This window comes from Pan troglodytes, chromosome 10, assembly GCF_028858775.2.
Source record: "Pan troglodytes isolate AG18354 chromosome 10, NHGRI_mPanTro3-v2.0_pri, whole genome shotgun sequence".
Lineage (NCBI taxonomy): Eukaryota > Metazoa > Chordata > Mammalia > Primates > Hominidae > Pan > Pan troglodytes.
Genome location: NC_072408.2, coordinates 99,740,184 through 99,762,668, shown reverse-complemented (window position 1 = coordinate 99,762,668; position 22,485 = coordinate 99,740,184). Strand labels below are relative to the sequence as shown.

Genomic DNA, 22,485 nt, shown 5'->3' with positions numbered 1-22,485 from the left:
CCTCCGCTTCCCAGATTCAAGGGATTCTCCTGCCTCAGCCTCCTGAGTAGCTGGGGTTATAGGCACCTGTCATCATGCTCAGCTAATTTTAGTATTTTTGTAAAGACAGGGTTTCACCATGTTGGCCAGGCTGATCTTGAACTCCTGACCTCAGGTGACCTGCCTGCCTCAGCCTCCCAAGTGCTGGGATTACAGGTGTGAGCCATTATGCCTGGCCCAATGTTCTAATTTATGGAAAGTAAGAAATAGGTTGTTTCCCATAAATATTGGGAAATTTTGAAGAGTCAAGAAACATACATCCACATTATGTAAAGAGAAAAAAGATTGTCAGATAGGATCAAAAGATTGTTGGGTTGCTTTCAGGATTGTTGCATTTGGATCACTTCTTCATAAATAGGAAGATGTTAGCTTGAGGAACCTTGGAAGTTAATTGTTATAGGAGTAATTATATACCTTTCATTCCTTCAATCCTTCCTTCATTCATTCAACAAATATTTATTTAGTATTTACCATTAATAGAGCAATGTTTTGGTTTTGAAGTCACAGCACTGAAGAGGGGACAAGATCCTTGTGCTCAGAAAATTGACATTCTTATTGGGAAGACATATGCAGACAAACAAGAGAAGTCAGAAATGGTAGTTTCTCTACCATGTAGAGAATTAGAATGGGTGACCAGAGATTCGAAGCACTTTGGATGAGGTGGTCCTTGAAGACCTCTCTAAGGAGGTGACTTTAAGGGAATAATCTGAATGACACAAAATTAACTATGAGATTTCAGGAGAAAGCATTCCCTAAATAGGAACTGGTTGGTGTACAGGCAGGAATAGGTTTTGTGCAACTGAGAAAAGTCCAGAGCAGCTGGGGCATAGTGGGCCAAGGGGAGCATATTCTAAGTGGAAAGCAGAGAAGCAGGCAGGCCCAGATCAGCAGGGCGTGTAAGCCAGGATAAGGTATTTGGATTTCATTGTGATGATAATGGGAAGCTACAATCTAGGAGGGCAGTGACATTTTTGATTTGCATTTTAAAAAGTCGTCCCTGGCTTCTGTGTAATGAATGGATTACAGAGAAGCCAAAGTAAAAGGCGGGAGACCAACTAGAAGACTATTCTAGTAGTCTTGACAGGAGATGAAGGGGCTATAAACTAGGGTGAAAGTGGCAAGAAGTGTCAGATTTGGGATATATTTTGGAGGTGGATTTGTCAGGATATCCTGATGGATTCACTGGAAGGAGGAGAAGTGGTGAGATAAAGAGATTTTTGGTTTGAATCAACTAAGTATCTTGTAGTGATACATATGGAGACAGGAAAACTGGTGACGATGTTTTGAGGATAAAAATGAAACAGTTTTGTTTGGGCCATGTTAAGTTTGATATGCTCACTAGACATCCAAGAAGAAATATGAAGTAGATGATTTTTTTTTTTTTTTTTTTAGATGGAATCTCGCTCTATTGCCCAGGCTGGTGTGCAGTGGCACGATCTCGGCTCACCACAATCTCCGTCTCCTGGGGTCAAGCCATTCTCCTGCCTCAGCCTCCCCAATAGCTGGGATTACAGATGTGTACCACCATGCCAGACTAATTTTTGTGTTTTGAGTAGAGACAGGGTTTCACCATGTTGGCTAAGCTGGTTTTGAACTCCTGACCTCGTGATCCACCCACCTCGGCCTCCCAAAGTGCTGGGATTACAGGTGTGAGCCACCGTAGCTGGCCTGATAAATGAAATTAAAAGTCAGGGGACTAGTTGAGATTACTTCTAGGCTGAGTATGACAGATAAAAGCAAGGGCCCCAGAACAGAGTAGGGGCACTCCAACATTAAGATACGCAGTAGAGAAGCCATCAGACATAGAGGGAATGGGCAATGAGGAGAAAAACCAGAAAGTATAGTGTCAAGGAAGCCAAGAGAATAAAGTAACTCAAGGAGAGAGTGGCCAACTGTTTTCTATACAGGAAACAGTCGAAGTCGAAACAACAAAGTAGTCACTGGAATAGGAAACATGCACGTCATTAGTGATCATAAGAACAGCCTTATTGGAGTCAGTGGGACACAGGCTACAGAGGCTTGATTGGAATGGGTCGAGAAGAAAATATACAGTAAGAAAGTGCAGCAACTATAGATGTGTAGGCCATCTTGAAGATCTTGAGAAAGAAGACAGAAATAAAGTGTAACAGGAATGCTGCTGGGCAACTGTTAAAGGAGTAATTACATACCTTTCATTCCTTCAATCCTTCCTTCATTCGTTCAACAAATATTTATTTAGTGCTTACCATGAATTGAGCAATGTTTTAGTTTTGGGGTCACAGCACTGAATGGGGGACAAGATCCTTGTGCTCAGAAAATTGATATTCTTGTTGTGGAGACATATGCCTGAGATCTGTGGTTATTAATGCAGAATGAGCCCAACAACCCCAGTTATATATGTGTATCTCCAGTGATATTTAGACACTTTCCTATTCATATATATATATGTATTAGATGAAGTCTCACTCTGTTGCCCAGGCTGGAGTGCAATGGCGTGATCTCAGCTCACTGCAACCTCCATCCACCTCCTGCCTTCAAGTGATTCTCGTGCCTCAGCCTCCCCAGTAGCTGGGACTACAGACGTGCGCCACCATGTCCGGCTAATTTTTGTATTTTCAGTAGAGACAGGGTTTCACCATGTTCACCAGACTGGTCTTGAACTCCTGACCTCAGGTGATCCACGCCCCTCACCTCCCAAAGTGCTGGGATTACAGGTGTGAGCCACTGTGCCCAGCCTTCTATTCCTATGGATCCTGTGCAGCAGAGAGTAGGTGGTTAATCGAACTTAACCAGGGTTTGGCCTCTGCCAGACAAAAGCAATGGAGGAAGAGAAAGGTGAAGAAGTGGCCGAGTGTGGTGTCTCATGTTTGTAATCCTAGCATTTTGGGAGGCAGAGGTGGGTGGATTACCCGAGCTCAGGAGTTTGAGACCAGCCCGGGCAACATGGTGAAACCCCATCTCCACTAAAATACAAAAAATTAGCTGGGCATGGTGGTGGGTGCCTGTAGTCCCAGCTACTTGGGAGGCTGAGGCAGGAGAATTGCTTGAACCCAGGAGGCACAGATTGCAGTGAGATTGCACACTGCACTCCAGCCTGGGCGACAGACTACATCTAAAAAAAAAAAAAAAAAAAAAAGAAAGGTGAAGAAGTTAAGCATATTTGCAAAGGGAAGATTGTAAAGTTGGACCATGGGCTTTAGGTTGGGTTTTGATGGAAACGAGTAGGCTAGGGAAATGACTGATATTAAGAAAGTAAGAAGGGCCAATGGATTTGAGGTCTTGCTGGGGATCAAAGTAAATAGATGGTGGGGGAATATTAATGCACAAGAGCTGAATGGATGGGAATTAGTGGTCAGACAGGGTAAGCAGAACTGCTATGTATAGGAAGCTGCTAGATTAGTGAAGGGTATTCTTACATGGTTAGCTCTCACCCACTGCTTATTTTCTTTTGGAGTAATTAAGTTCTCCAGTGATGGAGTTATCATGAACTGTGCAGGGGAGTACACAGATTTTCCAATAATCCATCTAGCTCAGCTGTAGATGAGAGCCTATTATATTATTCAAAGGATTCTACATGAGAATTCCAGTAAAGAAGGTCTTAGCATGTAACATTAATAAGCAGTTTTAAACTTTTTTTTTTTTTTTTTTTAAAGACAGGGTCTCATTTTGTCACCCAGGATGGAGTACAGTGGTGAGATCATAGCTCACTGCATTCTCAACCTCCCTGGGCTCAGGTGATCCTCTCACCTCAGCCTCCTGAGTAGCTAGGAACACAGGCACACGCCACCACACCCAGCTAATATTTTTTTAGACGAGTTGTTGCCATGTTGTCCAGGTTGGTCTGAAACTCCTGAGCTCAAGCAATCTGTCTGCTTCTGTCTCCCGAAGTGCTGGGATTACAGGCATAAAATCAGTGTGCCTGACCCTAAACTAATTTTTGAAAAACAAACAAAAAAGAGGAAAAAAGTCACTTTTATCACCCCATGTCGCTGAGAATGTTTCCCATATTGTCTGAAAATAAAGCACCTCATGTTTAGAAAGATGGAAAAGTATGTGCTTTGTGAGTGCATTATCACTAGTGATTACTCATATATTAGCTGTAGGCATGACTGTGCTGCTGCACCATCGAGAGACACACACACACATAATAAAAACCCAAATATATTTGGGATAGAAATATCATATTACATTATATAATGCATTATACTTTACAAAACATTTTCCTATTCATTAACTGATTTGCAAATAATATTTAATTTTGTGCTGCTTTTCAAAAGATCTGGAAGTGCTTTCCAAAAAGCACTCCATTCATTGCTTCATAGGCTTCATTCAGTGGTCTGTTGGTTTTTTCTTTTTTTTTTTTTTTCCCTCCCAGCAAGGTTAGTTCCATTATTCCCTCTCCTTCCCTATTCAAGCAATATTAAAGGCTTCTCTTTTTCTACCAGGGTGTTAAGTTGAGCCTCTTGGCTGTGAATATTGGCAGAATGGTAGGACGCAGAAGCTGTGATTTCTCGAGTTAAATAATGACATCGTGCCTGGAGGTCAGTTCAAAGTCCACGTCGTTTTGGCACGATATTTATCTGTGACCTCATTTTCTTCTTAATCTATAAAACAGAGGCGTTAATGACAATTTACTTCATAAATCGATTATCAGAATAGGACTTAAAATTCCTTAGGAGGTCAAGCACGGGCTTTAGAAAGTGCAACATGTGAACATCAGCCTATTAAAAATTGTTTTGATCTAGAAAAGACAACCTCAAACTTCTCTTGCCAATTCAAATTCCAGCTTCTTCCTACCCTTCTTTTCTAAATCTTTGCTTTCTCTTTGGCTGAAATTAGAAGCAGGAAGGGAGCAGGGAAAGAAAACCTGGGACTGGAAAAGGGCAGGGAAGCCCAACAGACCGGTTAAGCACGTCTGAGATTCTCTAGTCGGCTTCAACCCAGGGGCTAAGAGGCAGAGTCAGCGTTTCCAGCAGAAACTAGCATATAGCTCAGGCTCAATACCACGTCGAGTCAGGAGCAATCGCCGGAAGGGTCACACCGACACATTTTACAAAACAGCCTAAGGCGTCCCCTCCTCCCGCCTGGGTCAGGGAGGGACACCCCCAGGGGTCCTCGCCCGCCTCCCACTAGCGGGCACGCGGTCGTCGCGCGGGCGCGGCCCTCTGACGGAGCCCAGGCGTGCACTCCGCAGCCTCGGCGTCCCCCAGCTAGCCGGAAGAAGCTGCGGCGACAGCGTCCTGCCGCCTGTCTGTCACGCAGCCGCCCACGTTGCCACCGCTTCCGATTGGTCGCTGGCCTGGACCGGCCCCCTTCAGCCCCGCCTCCCGCGAATGGACAGGCGAGGGGCGGGCCCGCCACCGCCCCGCCCCCCGGCGGCCGCGGGCGGGCCCGCCCATCTGTCAGTTACGGGGGCTGCCCGGCGGGCGGGCTGGAGGCGCTCGCAGGCTGCCTAGTCGTTCGCTCGCTCTCTCTCGCGTGCTCCCTCTCGTCGCCTGTGGGGAAGTCGGGGCCGCCCGAGCGGCCGTCGCCACCGCCTCGCCCCGACCTCCTTCCCGGTCCCCTCCCGGCCCAGTCCCTCCCGCCCGCGCACCCCGAGTAGTGAGTGGCCCCGCGCAGGGTCTGGAGAGTCACCGCGGCGGCGCCGGGTGGTGGTTAAACCATGTTAAGGAGGATTTTACAGAGGGTAAGAGAGTGAAACCGTCTTTCCCGCAGCACGTGAGCGGGACAGCCGGAGCTCGGGGCCGCGGCGCGGGCGCCCCTCCTCAGCGCGGGCTCCTTCCTTCCCTAGGCCCCACAGCCCGGCAGGCGCTTAGGCCTCGGTCGCCCGGCCCGGGGGCGGGGAGGGCGGGTGGGGCCGGCGCGGCGGGGCGGCAGGCAGAGCCCTGGTGGCTCCGCGCGTCCAGGCCTGGCGCCCGCTCCGGCGCGGGGCTCCGTGTGTGCGAGCGGGCTGCGAGCTGGAGGGTGTGGTGCCGGCGCGTTCCTCCCGGGAACCCTGAGTGGGAGTGAAAATGGAGAGTTGGTGCCCGTGGGACGGGCCAGCCGCCGCCTGCCGGGCTGGAGAACGCCCCATGGGAGATTCGGGCAGCTTGCTTCGCCTTTCCCCACCCGCCGCACTCCCCGTGCCCCCCAATTTGACACGACGCGCACCTGCCACACACGGCCCTGCTTTCTCCTTTGGACCACAGTGGAGGGTGGTGTGGTGAGCCCCGGCCTAGCCTGGGCCCAGGCGTGGGACTGACACTGGCAAAGTCAGCCGAGAAGGAAGATGTTACTCACTGTTGGAAACTTTTTTTTAATTAAAAATATGTTTTCTGTCCAAGCCCCACTACCTTATTTTAGCTATCCAAGAATAAATCCGCAGTAAGCTTGATCAAGTGGTATACACTTAGTTTCTGCCTGTGCTGTCTCTGAAATCTGGAAAACCTTGAGGATAGAAAGATTAGAGCATTAGAAAACTGTAGGTGTATCATTTAAGAATCAGTTACTAGAATAACATAATTCACATCTCTTTTCCTATAAGAGTTATTGTACCTGTCAACTTAAATTTGTTTTTTTTTGGTATAGCTTTTTTCTTTTCTTTTTGAGGCTGATAGGGTGTAACAAAATGTAAATGATTGAAAAGTAGGTGCCAAGCCTATTAGTTCTTTACCGAGGGAGTAGGATAACTAGTTCAAAGGACAAAAGAAATTAGTGAATTTGTAGGATTCAGCCGAGGAATGTGCGGAAGAGAGTTGAGTCATCCAGTAGATAGGAAGGGAGTGCTCTTGCTTCTGCCTGGCTTTCTTCTGAAAGAATGAAGTCATGTGAAACTTGGTCAGTTATTAGAGGGAGAAATAGTTAACTTCTTTATCTGACAACGTGTGTTGACATTTAATTGTATTTTGCAGTGTTTTGTGAATTTTGAAATCCCGGTAAGCGATGATTTTGGCAGTAACAAGGGCATGTCCTTTACTTTCCCCATCACTTCCTTAGTTCAGCAGTAAAGACATCTGTGCATGATTTACTTTCAGGCTTTAGGAGATTTTTCTTTTATCAGACCTGGAGGAACTGATTACCTCATGTTTCAGATTGTGTTTCTGTCATAGTTCTGCAAGTGAAAATTAGTTTGCCTGTGGTTTGCTTTGAAGTTTACAAATAAAAGTGTTTACTGGTTTAAGGGTAGCTCAGCTGTAGTTATAGATTGGTTTTCAGAAATATGGGATGCTTTCTAGTAATCTTGGTTGAAAGTTAAACATCGAGATTATATGAAGATCATTTTTAATGTTGGTGCATACCTATCAACTGTTAAAGAAGCTTCTGTTGAAACTACAAAAGTGAAATTGATTGTGGTTATTGCAGAGATGTGATATTGAATCATCACTTCTGAATAAGTCAGTTGACAACTGAGTTTCTTAACGTCGGCGCTATTGGCATTTGTGACTGGATAATTCTGCGTTGTGGGAGGCTGCCCTGTGCCTTGTAGGATGTTAGCAGCATCCCTGGCATCTACCCCCACTAGATGCCAGTAGCATTCCCCTATATCCCTTCCCCCTTGTGACAACCAAAAATACCTCCAGATTTTACCAAATGTCCCCTAGGGGCAAAATTGCCTCTGGTTGAGAATCACTGTGTTAAATGCATTAACTCTTTAGTAGGAAAGTTTGAAGTGTTTCTCACAGTTAAGTACTTAATTTTCTTTTATTCAGTGTATTTATATTGAGTTTCAGTAAATGCCAGGCTTCATGCTAAGGGGTAGGAAGCAGTTGATTAAGCTGTGGGTCCTCCCTTTAGAACTCATAGGCTGTTTGGGAGGTGAACATTTAAAAGTAATGACAGTGCTATGTAATAGAATAATGAAGAGGACAGAGGACCCAGGAGGCACTCTGTGGGAGGTGAGGGCAATTAGGAAAAGCTTCAGGGAGGGGGGCATATTCACAGCTCAGAAGAGGGAAGGGCATGTCAGGCAGAGGGAACAGCAAATGCAAAGAGATGGAGTCATAAAAGGCGCAGGTAGTACTGTGAGGAGTGTGAACAATGAAGCTTAGGAAGTGAGATGGTCTGTAGCAATTAGTAAGAGATGAAGCTACCGTGGTGGCTAGAGACCAAATTGTGAGAGGACGTAAGAGTCCCTTTGAAGGAGTTCAGCTTTTATCTTGTAGTTGGGTCAGTGTTAATGCTGAGTATTTAATAGGGACATTTTGATAAATGTCTTAAATCTGGTGATTTACTAGTTTAGAAGGTAGAATATATATTTTATTAACTCTACAAGTGGTATTTACCAACAAGTATAACTTGAATCTTTAAATTGTGTAACATGGCAACCTATTTTACCCCTCCCTGCTAATCTTATTTCTCAGCACAGATATTAAGCTATAAGATTAAAGCTATTGTTAATTTAGAGATTTATTTGAAATGGACTCTGTGCTTTGAAATTATGTGGCATTCCTTGGCTGGGTGCAGTGGCTCATTCCTGTAATCCCAGCACTTTGGGAGGCCGAGACGGGCGGATCACCTGAGGTTGGGAGTTCGAGACCAGCCTGACCAACATGGAGAAACCCTGACTCTACTAAAAATACAAAATTAGCCGGGAGTGGTGGTGCATGCCTATAATCCCAGCGACTCAGGAGGCTGAGGTAGGAGAATCACTTGAACCCGGGAGGTGGAGGTTGCAGTGAGCTGAGATTGCTCCATTGCACTCCAGCCTGAGCAACAAGACCGGAACTCCGTCTAAAAAAAAAAAAAAAAATTACGTGGCATTCCTTTAGCATTTTGTTTTTAGATGACCTTTTCATTTTAACTATTCTTATTTTCTTCTGAATAGTTTCCTTTAAATAGCATTTTTTAAAAGAAGAAACAGACAAACTGCTTACCATCAATTAGAACTCAAAGTCTTTGAACATCATCAATAAGTCTCAGGATACTTTACTGAAATTTGGTTTCTGGTTCTCCTGCTTCTGTCCCTCCTCCTGCTCCTCCTTTTTCATTAGCTTACTAAGGTGTTTCTCTGAGGCTTGAAAGAAGCTGGAAAACAAAAACAAAAACAAAAAAACCTCAAAACAAAACCAAAGTGAAGTAGTCCAATATGTATGTATTGAATATTTTACTTAATAGTCCTTCAAAGAAAAACATTAATTTAAAGTACTTGATGGTTAGAAATTTAATCAACGTTTAGTACCTTAGGCAGCTTGTAAACCTTGTTGCCATTTCTTTCTTAAGTATTATAACTTACTGTGGGCTGGCTTAGTGGCTCATGCCTGTAATTCCATCACTTTGGGAAGCCGAGGCGTGCAGATCACTGAGATCAGGAGTTCGAGACCAGCTTGGTCAATGTGGTGAAACCCCGTCACTACCAAAAAATACAAAAATTAGCCGGGCATCGTGGTGCACGCCTGTAGTCCCAACTACTTGGGAGACTGAGGTGGGAGAATTGCTTGAACCTGGGAGGCAGAGGTTGCAGTGAGCCAAGATCGTGCCACTGTACTCCAGCAACAGAGTGAGACCCTGTGTTAAAAACAAAACAAAACAAAACAAAAAACTGTGATTAGTGTTTTTTTTTTTTTTTTTTTGAGACATCTTTTGTGGGCCTACTGTGTGCTGTGCAGACAATGATGGGTAAAGTAGTCATGAATTTTTTGTGGAGTTTAGCGTCCAGTGGAAGAGAGAGGAATTGTTCAGAGATTCATACAACTATACTCTTGAATGAGTTCTAGGAAGGACAAACTCAGGATGCCCCAAGAACACCCAGCAAGAGGGCCCTGGTTTTAGATGTTGGGAAGGCTTCCCAGATTAGTTACCCATTAAGTTTGATGAAAGTATTGCTAATTTATTGAAGTGAATTTTAAAAAGTGACAGCTAATGGAATGATTTTCTTTTTGAGTAGTTTTTTTTTTTGTTTTTTTGTTTTTTTTTTAGCATGTTAGGAATAAAGAAGAGATTAAGATATTAAAGAACCAGGACTAGAACTAAGAATAAAGAAGATGTTAAGAAATGAAAAGAACCAGGGCTAGTACTCAATTTTCTTCTCTAATTCCAGTGGCCTTTTGCTTGAGCTAAAGAAATAATGTAATTTAGTAGTTAAGAACATGAACTCTGATGCCAGACTACCTGGGTTTGTATCCTGTTTCATTTACTATCTGTGTAGTTTTGGAGAAGTTACTTCTCTGTGTCTCAGTAAAATAGTTGTAATAATACTAGCCTCCTTATAAAGTTGAGAACTAGATAACTAATATGTATAAAAGTCTCAGCCAGGCACGGTGGCTCACGCCTGTAATCCCAGCACTTTGGGAGGCTGAGGTGGGTGGATCACCTGAGGTCAGGAGTTTGAGACCAGCCTGGCCAACATAGTGAAACCTCATCTCTACTAAAAATAGAAAAAATTAGCTGGGCGTGGTGGTGGGCACCTGTAATCCCAGCTATTAGGGAAGCTGAGGCAGGGGAACTGCTTGAACCTGGGAGGCTGAGATTGCAGTGAGCCGAGATTGTGCCATTGCACTCTCCAGCCTGGGCAACAAGCAAAACTCCATCTCCCCCCCAAAAAAAAAAAAAAAAAAGTCTTAAATGTTAGCTGCTGCTAATGTTGGTGTTTTGTTGTTGTTTTTGGTGTTTAACTTTCTTTTCTTATTTTTTTCTTTTTTGAAACAGGGTCTTGCTCTGTCAGCCAGGATGGAGTGCAGTGACACAGTGACACCGTCACGTTCACTGCAGCCCCTGCCTCCTGGGCTCAAGTGGCCCTCCTGCCTCAGCCTCAGGAATAGCTGGGATTATAGGTGTGAACTACCACACCTGGCTGATTTTTTAAAAATGGTGTTTCAGTGTTATTATAAACTCCAAATTTCTTTAAGGAACACTTTTCTTATCACTTCCTTTATTTTTCTAATCTCCATTTTTTTTTTTTTTTTTGTAGATGAGGACTTAGAACATAGGTACATTCATTTTATGTACTACCGAATATTTATTTTGTGCTAACTACTGTGCAAAACACTCTTGAGAGTAAAAAAAAAAACCTGCTGAGTTTTAATGGAGGAGACAAATAATTACAAAACAATGTGATAAGTGTAATAGATACACAGAGGAAAAGTTTGTAAGCACAAAAGAAAAAGTAACTATGTGGTGGAGAGGGGGTGTGGTAGGGGAGGGCAAGGAATAGAGATCGTGGAAGTCTTTGCAGAGGATGGAAGTGACTCAGGCAAGGAGGGAAAAAGGACAGAAGGGCATTTTAGAGATAGGAACCAGACAAATCCAAGAGCATGATATAGTTTAGTATAGAGTAGGGGGATTGTGCGTATTTCTGGATGTGGATGGGATGTTTGCAACAGGTAGCTTGAAGGGTTTTGGACCTTATACTGTAGACAGTAAGGAGCCACAGAGAATTTTTTTGTTTGTTTTGAGACGGAGTCTCGCTCTGTCGCCCAGGCTGGAGTGCAGTGGCGCAATCTCGGCTCACTACAAGCTCCGCCTCCCGGGTTCACGCCATTCTCCTGCCTCAGCCTCCCGAGTAGCTGGGACTACAGGCGCCCACCACCGTGCCTGGCTAATTTTTTTGTATTTTTAGTAGAGACAGGGTTTCACTGTGTTAGCCAGGATGGTCTCGATCTCCTGACCTCGTGATCTGCCTGCCTCAGCCTCCCAAAGTGCTGGGATTGCAGGCGTGAGCCACCGCGCCCGGCCAGAGAATTTTAAAGTTATCAAATCTGTAATAAGGAAAAACCCTCCAAAAATATTTCTCCCAGATAATCTTTATTTTATTTTATTTTATTTTATTTTATTTTATTTTATTTTTGAGGTGGAGTTTTGCTCTTGTTGGCCAGGCTGAAGTGCAATGGTGCAATCTCAGCTCACTGCAACCTCCGCCTCCCGGGTTCAAGCAATTCTCCTGCCTCAGCCTCCTGAGTAGCTGGGATTACAGGTGCCCGCCACCACGCCCAGCTAATTTTTTTTTTTGTATTTTTAGTAGAGATGGGGTTTCACTATGTTGGCCAGGCTGGTCTCAAACTCCTGACCTCAGGCGATCCGCCCGCCTCGGCTTCCCAAAGTGCTGGGATTACAGGCGTGAGCCACCGCACCCCGCCAGGGTAGAGATGTTGTTGTCTTTCTTTGCATGTTTAGGTCTAACGTGGTGCTTGATGCCTGGTGGTTTTTCAGTAGTATATATTGACTACTTGTTGGCCCTGTAGAGAGGATGACTTCATTAGGGAGAGATCAGCTAGAAAGTTGTTGTCGTTCTTAAAATCGTTGCATATTGGAGTCATTTGGAATTCTTAAAAACAAACCAGATTTTTGAGTTTCTCAATTGAATCAGAATTTCTGGACCTCTGGCCCTCAGTCTAGGGATAATGAAAGTTTGAATTCAGGCAGCGGTTTTGGGGATGGAGAAAGAATAAATTGATTTTCAATAAGAGGGATAGAATTGCTAGAACTTGTTGACTTGTGAGTAGTTTGGGTAGCTGTGAGGGTGGTGGAATAGATGTAAGATTAAGGGTAGAGGAGGAAGAAAATGTTGGGGAAGAAGATAAATGTGAACTAGAGGTCTGGACTTCCCAAGTGGAGATGTTCAGTAGGCAGGAGAAAATACAGGTCCAGCACTCAGGAGACAAGGAGAGGCAGGTGTTGGGTATGTGTAAATGTTGAAGAGAAGTTGAGTCAAATAAGGACTGAGAAGTGCCCACTGAATGTGACAATTGGGTCATACCTATTTCAGTTTCAAGAGAGTCACAGGGGGAAATGAATGACTAGGAAGTAAGGGAATAGAAACAGGGAGTACAGACTACATGGAAATTATTGAAATATTAAATGCATTAATGTAATCTGTCATTCTCTGACCATCTTCTAATAGCTTTCTTTTCTTTTCTTTTTTTTTTTTTGAGACAGAGTCTTGCTCTGTCGCCAGGCTGGAGTACAGTGGTGTGATCTCGGCTCACTGCAACCTCTGCCTCCTGGATTCAAGCGATTCTCTTGCCTCAGCCTCCCGAGTAGCTGGGACTACAGGCATGCGCCACCATATCTGGCAGAGTTTTGTATTTTTAGTAGAGACAGAGTTTCACCCTGTTGGCCAGGATGATCTCCTGACCTTGTGATCCGCCTGCCTTGGCCTCCCAGAGTGCTGGGATTACAGTCGTGAGCCACCTCATCCAGCCAATAACTTTATTTTCAAGGATTACAGATCTCCTCAAATTATTTTTAAGTTGAAAGGGGGATTTATTATAAGGTTTCATAGTGATCCAAGATCTGGAATTACTGTATACCTAGTTGGGTCTCTGGAGAGCAGGACCTAGAATGTGTCAGGGACAGAGGCAGCTCTTTTGTCTGTCTCACACTCTCTGATGGACCACTGGCTTCTTGTCTCCGCTTCTCTGTGCCTGTTCTTCTCGCTGCTGCTTACTAAGTATGGCCAGGATTTTGATGGCCATCTGACATGATTCCACATGGCTTTCACGTTAACTTTGCATAGCCAACTGGCCCAGTGTCTTGTTTCCAAAATCCCAACAGAAGAATCTAAAATGTTCTTCTCATCTTTTCTTGTCACGTCATGCATAGGTCTCTGGATGGCCAATAGAGTTGTTTCCTCCGAGTCAAGTGTCCATTGCTGGTCTAGTCAACCAAGGTTGGGGGTGGGGTAATATTGTGTCTTCTAGGAGTTGTGGCACCATAAAACACATCTTTTGTAGGTCATTCTTCTAGAAATAAACCTTAACGTGGCTCTGTAACAGTGATAATGGTTCTGATTACGTTCATTTGGTTCTAGGAGTAAAGAATCTATTGGGTTAGCTCAAATAGGATAGTAATGGTTATAAGGATACACTCTGCAGTGAAAAAAGATAGAATTTCATGGAAATCCAAGATGAAAAATGTCATGTGGCGCTCAGCCTCTGAGACATTTTTACTGGAAGGCTTTGCAGGATTAAGGCAGTGCTCTTTGGGAGCTCTGTGACAGGGCTTTATAGATTTTTCACTGTAGGTTTCATCTATTAAAGGACTCAGTTCACCTGTTTGCATCTTGTTTCTGCTGTTAAGTAAATTTTTTTTTTTTTTTTTTTTTTTTGAGATTGAGTCTCGCTCTTGTTGCCCAGGCTGGAGTGCAATGGCGTGATCTTGGCTCACCACAACCTCTGCCTCCCGGGTTCAAGCGATTCTCCTGCCTCAGCCTCCTGAGTAGCTGGGATTACAGGCATGCACCACCATGCCTGGCTAATTTTGTAGTTTTAGTAGAGATGGGGTTTCTCCAAGTTGATCAGGCTGGTCTTGAACTCCCGACCTCAGGTGATTTGCCTGCCTTGGCCTCTCAAAGTGCTGGGATTACAGGCATCAGCCACCGTGCCCGGCATTTCTTACTCTTTATTCTAGTTTTTTTCTTAATACCGTGGCTTCTGCACACTCAGAATCTATGATCTTTTGAAACTTTTGCTGGGTTGTAACTTTGATTTGCTCAAGTCCTTCAAGTACTCTTACTTTATCTCATAACTACACTGTATGTCTGTTTAGTGTCAGTTTGTACAGCTAATCAATCATTTCTCTTTTTAGTTTGTAATTCACAGGCCTAAACATGGGACCCAGCTGTGGCTGTTCATTCCTGCATTGGCTTCCGCTGCCCTGCACTGGGCCATTTCACTGGTGGCTAGCTAGCTTGTGAATGGTTGAGTCCAAGTGATCACATCTGGTTAGTCAGCAGTAGGCTTGGGAATCATATAACTTGGCTGTCTTGGGCTGTGTTCTCAACACGAACAATGGTAGGACAGCTTATTTTAGGATGGATCATGGCCATTGCATGCCCTATGATTGATTGACATATTTAGCATAAGATGCATAGACATCTGTTTTAGTGTTGCATGGGCCATAGCAGTAGATGCAATTTAATAAAAATCAAGTTCTTGTTTCTGCTGTTAAGTAAATTTTTTTTTTTTTTTTTGAGATGGAGTCTCGCTCTTGTTGCCCAGGCTGGAGTGCAATGGCGTGATCTTGGCTCACCACAGCCTCTGCCTCCCGGGTTCAAGCGATTCTCCTGCCTCAGCCTCCTGAGTAGCTGGGATTACAGGCATGTGCCTGTAATCAAGTTCTTTCCCTTATCTCAGTTTTTAATATCAGACTGTGGTTAAATTTTACATATGTATGCTAATATAAAATTTTTTCCAGTGTGTTGGTGGTATTTTATTTTGACTTAATTAACTAAATAATGTTTGGAAAATGTTTTAAGAGTTCCTTCCTTTATACTGTGCTGTGCCAAAATAATTGCTTTGTGAATGGATTAAGTGGTTGATAGGTCATATTGAGTTAGATCCCCAATAAAGAAGTATGAGTTTATTTTGTTATGTAAAACTTTTTTTTGTTTGTTTCATGTAACTTGTTTGCAACTGCCTATATATTTTAAGCAATGATTTTATTTTAAAAATATTTAAAAACAATAAAATATATTTCTGATTATGAAAATAAATCATATACATCATGAAAATTTGAAAAGTTTAGAAAAGAAAAATTGAGAAGTAGCATAGGGCTGTAGCACAGTGGGTAGTTTAACTTTAAAAGCACAAGACTCAAAGTCAGATGGAATCTCAGCTCTGCCCATTATTACATTTGTGGTCTTAGCTAACGACTAAGTTAGCTTTAAACTTATTTTTTTTCCCCACTTGGGTAAATGAGAGCAATCTGTTGTCTTTACTCAAAAGATTGTTGTGAGGATTAAATGTTAATGAAGCAATTAAAGTGCTTAGCATAGTGCCCATCATAGAGTTTACATGTTAGCTATTACTATTAATAAAAATACAGTCTTTCATTTAGCAGACTACCAACTGGTATTTCTTCAACTAGTATAAAACTCAGGTTTCGGCTGGGCGCAGTGGCTCACGCCTGTAATCCCAGCACTTTGGGCGGCCGAGGCGGGTAGATCACCTGAGGTCGGGAGTTCGAGACCAGCCTGACCAACAAGGAGAAACCCCATCTCTACTAAAAATACAAAATTAGCCGGGCATGGTGCTGCATGCCTGTAATCCCAGCTACTTGGAAGGCTGAGGCAGGAGAATCACTTGAACCTGGGAGGCGGAGGTTGCCGTGAGCCGAGATTGCGCCACTGCGCTCCAGCCTGGGCAACAAGAGCAAAAGTCCGTCTCAAAAAAAAAACAAAAAAAAAACCCTCAGGTTTCTTATGTGCAGGAATTTGAAAATGCACATAATCTAGGGGACGTTGATATCCAGAGCTTTATAATAAGATTTATGCCTCAGGGTTATTTTGGTGTTGTTAAGTTTTTGATTATAAAGGCACCAGAGCACGTTAAGAAATCAGTGAATCTGGAATCAAAGACCTGAGTTCAGGTTCTACTTCTGCTACCAGGGTGATCTTAGGCAAATCATTGCGCTTTCCTGGGCTTTATTTTCCTTATCTGTTCAATGAGGGCATGGGCTAGGTGATCTTTCTTTTTCTTTTTTTTTGAGATGGAGTCTTGCTCTGTCGCCCAGGCTGGAGTGCAGTGGTGCGATCTGGGCTCACTGTAAGCTCTGCCTTCCGGGTTCACGCCATTCTCCTGCCTCAACCTCCTGAGTAGCTGGGACTACAGGTGCCTGCCACCACGCCTGGCTAATTTTTTTGTATTTTTAGTAGAGACGGGGTTTCACTGTGTTAGCCAGGATGGTCTCGATCTCCTGACCTCGTGATCCGCCCGCCTCGGCCTCCCAAAGTGCTGGAATTACAGGCGTGAGCCACCGCGCCCGACCGGTGATCTCTCTTTTTTTCTTCTTTAAGACACAGTCTTGCTCTGTTGTCCAGGCTGGAGTGCAATGGTGGAAACAGCACCTGCCACATAGTAGGCTCCAGAAGATATTAGGTCTCCTTCTTTACCGAGATCTTTGTCCCTCCAGTGTATAGCCCTTTTTGATATTTCAAAGGCAAGTAAGGCACATTATTGTAGTGTGACACCTAGACCCCCATTCAGGGTGGAGACACCTTCCTTTAGCTGCCTAGAGTCATAGCAGCTTGTAGAAGAAAGCACCCAAGATTATGTCTCCTTTCTGGAAGCAGCCTGCATTTAATTAATGATTAATGTGGAAGATATGCTTTGCCTCATTAGGGTCTTATATGAGGGACTGTCCCAACTTCAGAACTCTTAGTAGGATTCACTGAGGTTGCTGTTGGGATTGTGTTACTGTTCAGTACTGTTCAACTTCTCCCTCTACCCAATCATGCTTTCCTCTATGCCCACACAGGTGTTGTTCTTGAGATTACTTCCCGATAAACCTCTTGTATGCAGATTTCAGTCTCAGAGTCTGTTTCTTTGGGAACCCAAGTTATGACAGTCATCTGCTATTTGGATCATCTCTCTCAATTTTTGCATTATAGAAAATGATTATATTCAGGATAGATTTTAATTTTATGAACTTTGTGGTTTACTTCTTTGAAACTGATTCTATATATCTTTTATAATGGGAATCTGTGGCCAGTAGATTCGAATTTCTGTTAGATTATAAAGTGTTACCTAACAGATTTTTTTTTTTTTTTGAGACAAAGTCTCACCGTTGCCCAGGATGGAGTGTAATGGTGCGATCTAGGCTCACTGCAACCTCTGCCTCCCAGGTTCAAGCGATTCTCATGCCTCAGCCTCCCAAATAGCTGGGATTACAGACACATGCCCCCATGCCTGGCTAATTTTTGTATTTTTAGTAGAGATGGGGTTTTGCCATGTTGACCAGACTGTTCTCAAATTCCTGGCCTCATGAGCCACTGTGTCTGGCCACCTAACAGATTTTTTTTTTTTTTTTTTTTTTTTTTTTTGCGATGGAGTCTCACCCTGTTGCCTGGGCTGGAGTGCAACGGCACAATCTTGGCTCACTGCAACCTCCGCCTCCCAGGTTCAAGTGATTATTCTGCCTCAGCCTCCCCAGTAGCTGGGATTACAGGTGTGTGGCACTGCGCCCAGCTAATTTTTGTATTTTTAGTAGAGACGGGGTTTCACCATTTCGATCAGGCTGGTCTTGAACTCCTGACCTCATGATCTGCCCACCTCAGCCACCCAAAGTGCTGGGACTACAGGCATGAGCCACCGCGCCCGGCCCAGATTTTTACGTTTGTTTCACAGTCCATGATTTTGAGCATGATCCACAGATCTCTGTTCAAGAAATTTTATTGTCAGTACCTTTCCCTGTTCCCTTAAGTGAGTTTAAGACTTAAATAAAATGAAAAGTGGCTTCTTCTTTAAAGCAGACTGTTAACCCTTATTTTGGTATGTTTTTGTAGCTGTCTATTCATATTTGATGAATCAAAACACCCTATACTTTAAACTTGCCTAACATATGTAGGTCAATTTTAATCATATGGTGGGTATTTTGAAAACTTTTATTATTTCACTTAATAATACTTATATTCACTTAATATTTCACTTAATATTAAGTTAATTGTATGACATATGTAAACTCAATTTAGGTACTAGGAACTTATCTATAATGAGTTCTGATAGTCTCAGTCTCTTACTGACTTGGCTGCTTGTGAGAGACAAATTATTTTCATGTAACTAATAACTTAAGTTTTAGAGTTTTAAATATGACCGTAAGAAAACTAAGCATATACAGGTACTGGAAATATGTTTGACATCCTTTTAGGTCAGCCAATTTATGGCTCCAAATCAATCATAGAATGAGAATTTTGGAGTTGGAAGATCCTGTGAATTCATCCTGTCCTTAGAGTTTATCAATGAAGAAATTGAGATTAGAAAAGTTAGGCTTGATTGTTATCAGAGAGATGAACAAGAAACATTTTGAGATTGTAGGGAAAATATCAGTTGAGATCCCAGAAACCTAAGTGTTAATTGCAGCTCTACCATTAGATAGCAGAGCGTTGTCAGGCAAGCCAGCTATTCTTTCTTTTAGTTTGTTCATGTATGAAGTGACTGCAATTGGACCAAATGATTTCTGAGTACTTTCCAGCTTTTTTTGTTTTTGTTTTGTTTTGTTTTGTTTTGTTTTTAAGACAGGTTCTTGCCCTGTTGTCCAGGCTAGAGTGCAAGTAGCATGATCACGGCTCACTGCAACCTCAGCCTTTCCAGGCTTAAGCAATCCTCCTGGCTTAGCCTCCCTAGTAGCTGGGATTACAGGCCCACACCAGCACACCTGGCTACTTTTTTGTATTTTTTGTAGAGACGGGGTCTCACTTTGTTATCCAGGCTAGTCTTGAACTCCTTGGCTCAAGTGATGCTCTCACCTTGGCATCCCAAAGTGCTGGGATTACATGCACAAACCACTGTGCCTGGACAGCTTTTAAATTTTGATTCTAGGTCTTTTTTATGTAGAGAGATGTACTTAATAATAATATGTGTCTATTTATAGTGTATCTACCATAATGCCAGACACTAATTTAAACATTTTATATTTATTATTTAATCTTTGCAACAATTCTGTGAGGCTGACATTATTAGTTTCACTTTACAAATGGGAATTTCAGGCTTAGAGAAGTTAAGTAAATTTACAAAGCTTGGCCAGGTGTGGTGGCTCACACCTGTAATCCCAGCACTTTGGGAAGCCGAGGCAGGTGGATCACCTGAGGTCAAGAGTTCAAGACCAGCCTGGCCAATGTGGCAAAACCCCATCTGTACTGAAAAGACAAAAATTAGTCGGTCATGGGGATGTGCGCCTTTTCTTCCAGTTACTTGGGAGGCTGAAGTGGGAGAGTTGCTTGAACTCTGGAGGTGGAGGTTGCAGTGAGCTGAGCTCACATCACTGCACTCCAGCCTGGGTTACAGAGCGAGACTCCTTCTCAAAAAAAAAAAAAAAAATTGTAGAGACAAGGTCTTGTTATGTTGCCCAGGGGATGGTCTTAAACTCTTGGCCACAAGTGATTCTCTCACATCAGCCTCCAAAGTGCTGGGATTACAGGTGTGAGCCAGTGTGCCCAGCCTCCATGCAATTTCTGTCAGATTACCAACATTGTTTTTCATAGAATTAGAAAAAACAATTCTAAAATTCGTGTGGAACCAAAAAAGAGAGCGAATAACCAAAGCAATCCTAAGCAGAACAAAGTGGGAGGCATCAGATTACCTGACTTCACGTTATGCTACAAGGCTACAGTAAACATGGTACTGGTATAAAAATAGTCACAGGTCAGTGGAACAGAAGAGAGAACCCAGAAATAAAGCTACATACTTATACTAATTGATATTCGATGAAGTTGACAAAAATATGCACTGTGGTTTCTGATTATGGGCCTGGGATCTGAGTGCAGGGCTAGAGGCAAGCAAAGGCAGGGGCAGAGGCCATGGGGGCATGGGCTGGTGGGTGAGTGGTAAGGGGAGACCCGAGGGTGTGGTGGGGGTAGGGAAATGCAGCAGGGAAAGGATACTTTATTCAATAAATAGAAAAAGGATACTTTATTCAATAAATAGAAAATTAGATAGCCATATGCAGAAGAATGAAGCTGGACCCATATTGTTCACCATATATGAAAGATAACTCAAATTAACTGAAGGATTAAAGACTTAGATGTAAGACCTCAAACTAGGCCAAGTGTGATGGCTCCCAGCACTTTGAGAGGCTTAGGCGGGCGGATCACCTGAGGTCATGAGTTGAAGACCAGCCTGGCCAACATAGTGAAACTGTGTCTCTACTAAAAAGACAAAAATTAGTCAGATGTGGTGGCACATGCCTGTAATCCCAGCTACTTGGGAGGCTGAGGCAGGAGAATTGCTTTAGCCTGGGAGGTGGAGGTTGCAGTGAGCTGACATCGCGCCACTGCACTCCAGCCCGGGTGACAGAGCAAGACTCTGCCTCAAAAACAAACTAATAAACAAACAAAAAACCTGGAAGTAAAAACCCTGGAAGAAAACCTAGGAAAATCTCTCTGGACATTAGCCTGGGCAAAGAATTTATGACTGAGACCTCAAAAGCAAATACACAAAAATAGAAAAAAATGGGAATTAAAGTAAAAATTGTCTGTACAGCCAAAGAAATAATCAACAGACAACCTACAGAATGGGAGAAAATGCTTGCAAACTATACATCTGACAAAGGACTAACATCCGGAATCTACATGGAACGCAACAAGAAAAAAACAAGTCCATCAGAAAGTAAGCAAAGGACATTAGCAGATATTTCTCAAAAGAAGACATACAAGTGACAAACAAACATGAGAAAATGCTCAACATTGCTAATCATCAGAGAAATGCAAATTAAAAATGCATTGAGATACCATCTTACACCAGTCAGAATGGCTGTTACAAAAAATTAAAAAACAGTACCAACAACATGTTGGTGAGGATATGGAGAAAAGGGAATGCCCATACATTGTTTATGGGAATGTAAATTAGTACAGCCTCTGTGGAAAACAGTATGGAGATTTCTCAAAGAGCTAAAAACAGAACTACAGTTCAATCCAGCAGTCCCAGTACTGGGTATATATCCAAAGGAAAACAAATCACTGTATAAAAAAGACAGCTGCACATGGCTGTTTATCATGGCACTTTGCACCACAGCAAAGTCTTGGAATCAACCTAATTGTCCATCAACAGATGATTGGATAAAGAAAATGTGGTTTCTGTATACCATGGAATACTGCTCAGCCATAAAAAAGAATGAGATCATGTCTTTTGTAGCAACAGGGATGGAACTGGAGGCCGTTATCCTAAGTGAAATCACTCAGAAACAAAGTGAAATACTGCATGTTCTCACTTATAAGTGGGAGCTAGACAATGGATACAGATAGACATAAAGATGGAAATGGGGGAAGGGTGAGGGTGGGAGGAGAGTGAGGGATGAAAAATTACCTATTCTGTACAGTGACATTATTAGGGTGGTGGGTACACTAAAAGCCGAGACTTCACCACTATACAATATGCCCATCTAACAAAACTGCACTTGTACCCACTAAATCTATAAAAAGAAAATAAGGTGGAAAACAGAATGGATGATCTAAGGTACCTTCAGTCATATTGCTGGTTTTATCCATTGGGCCACATGTGTCTAAGGCTAGTCTGGGTTTATGTGGTGGCAGAGGAGTTTCCAGCAACAAGAGAACAAATCCCATTGTGCAGACAGACACCTTTCAAGTCTCTGCTTGTGTCTCATTTGCTACTACCATTAGTCAAGGCAAGTCTCATGGCCAGCCCAGAGTTTATGTAGGGGAGGATTACATAAGAGAATTACAAGGGCATGAAAACATAGGCCTGATTCATTGATGGTAATTACCATAACGAACTACCACTGACACCACTTTGTTCTTCCTTGTATTATGAGTAAGTGCTGCGAGGAAATATAAATAAGGGACGTAGTCGAGTTTAAAGGATGGAAAGACTTCTTATTTGAGTAAGAACATTCAAAGAAGATTTTATGATGTCATTTGGGTTAGATTTCAGCAGTATTTGCAAAATGATCTTCTAAATCTTTCATTGCTTCTACATATATTAACTGAAAATTTTCTGTAAAGAACTTTTCGATATCAACCAGGGCTATTTGGTTATCCCAAATTTCAGTGCATACTTGGAAGGCAGGATAAAGACTTAATTGTTTTTCATTGATTACTAA

The 22,485-nt window shown here is 43.0% G+C and overlaps 1 protein-coding gene across 3 annotated transcripts in view; it reads left to right on the top strand.

The window, feature by feature from the left end:
* Positions 1 to 5,377: 5,377 nt before the first annotated feature.
* EEA1 (early endosome antigen 1) overlaps positions 5,378 to 22,485 on the top strand; it is a 156,819-nt gene continuing 139,711 nt past the window's right edge. For 2 of the 3 annotated variants that reach the window (XM_016923975.4, XM_522610.9), the window contains exon 1: positions 5,378 to 5,704. In XM_016923975.4, coding sequence (XP_016779464.2) covers positions 5,681 to 5,704 — 24 coding nt within the window. In that variant the 5' untranslated portion in view covers positions 5,378 to 5,680. The remainder of the gene's footprint in view (positions 5,705 to 22,485) is intronic. The other variant, XM_016923974.4, reaches the window with a different exon arrangement.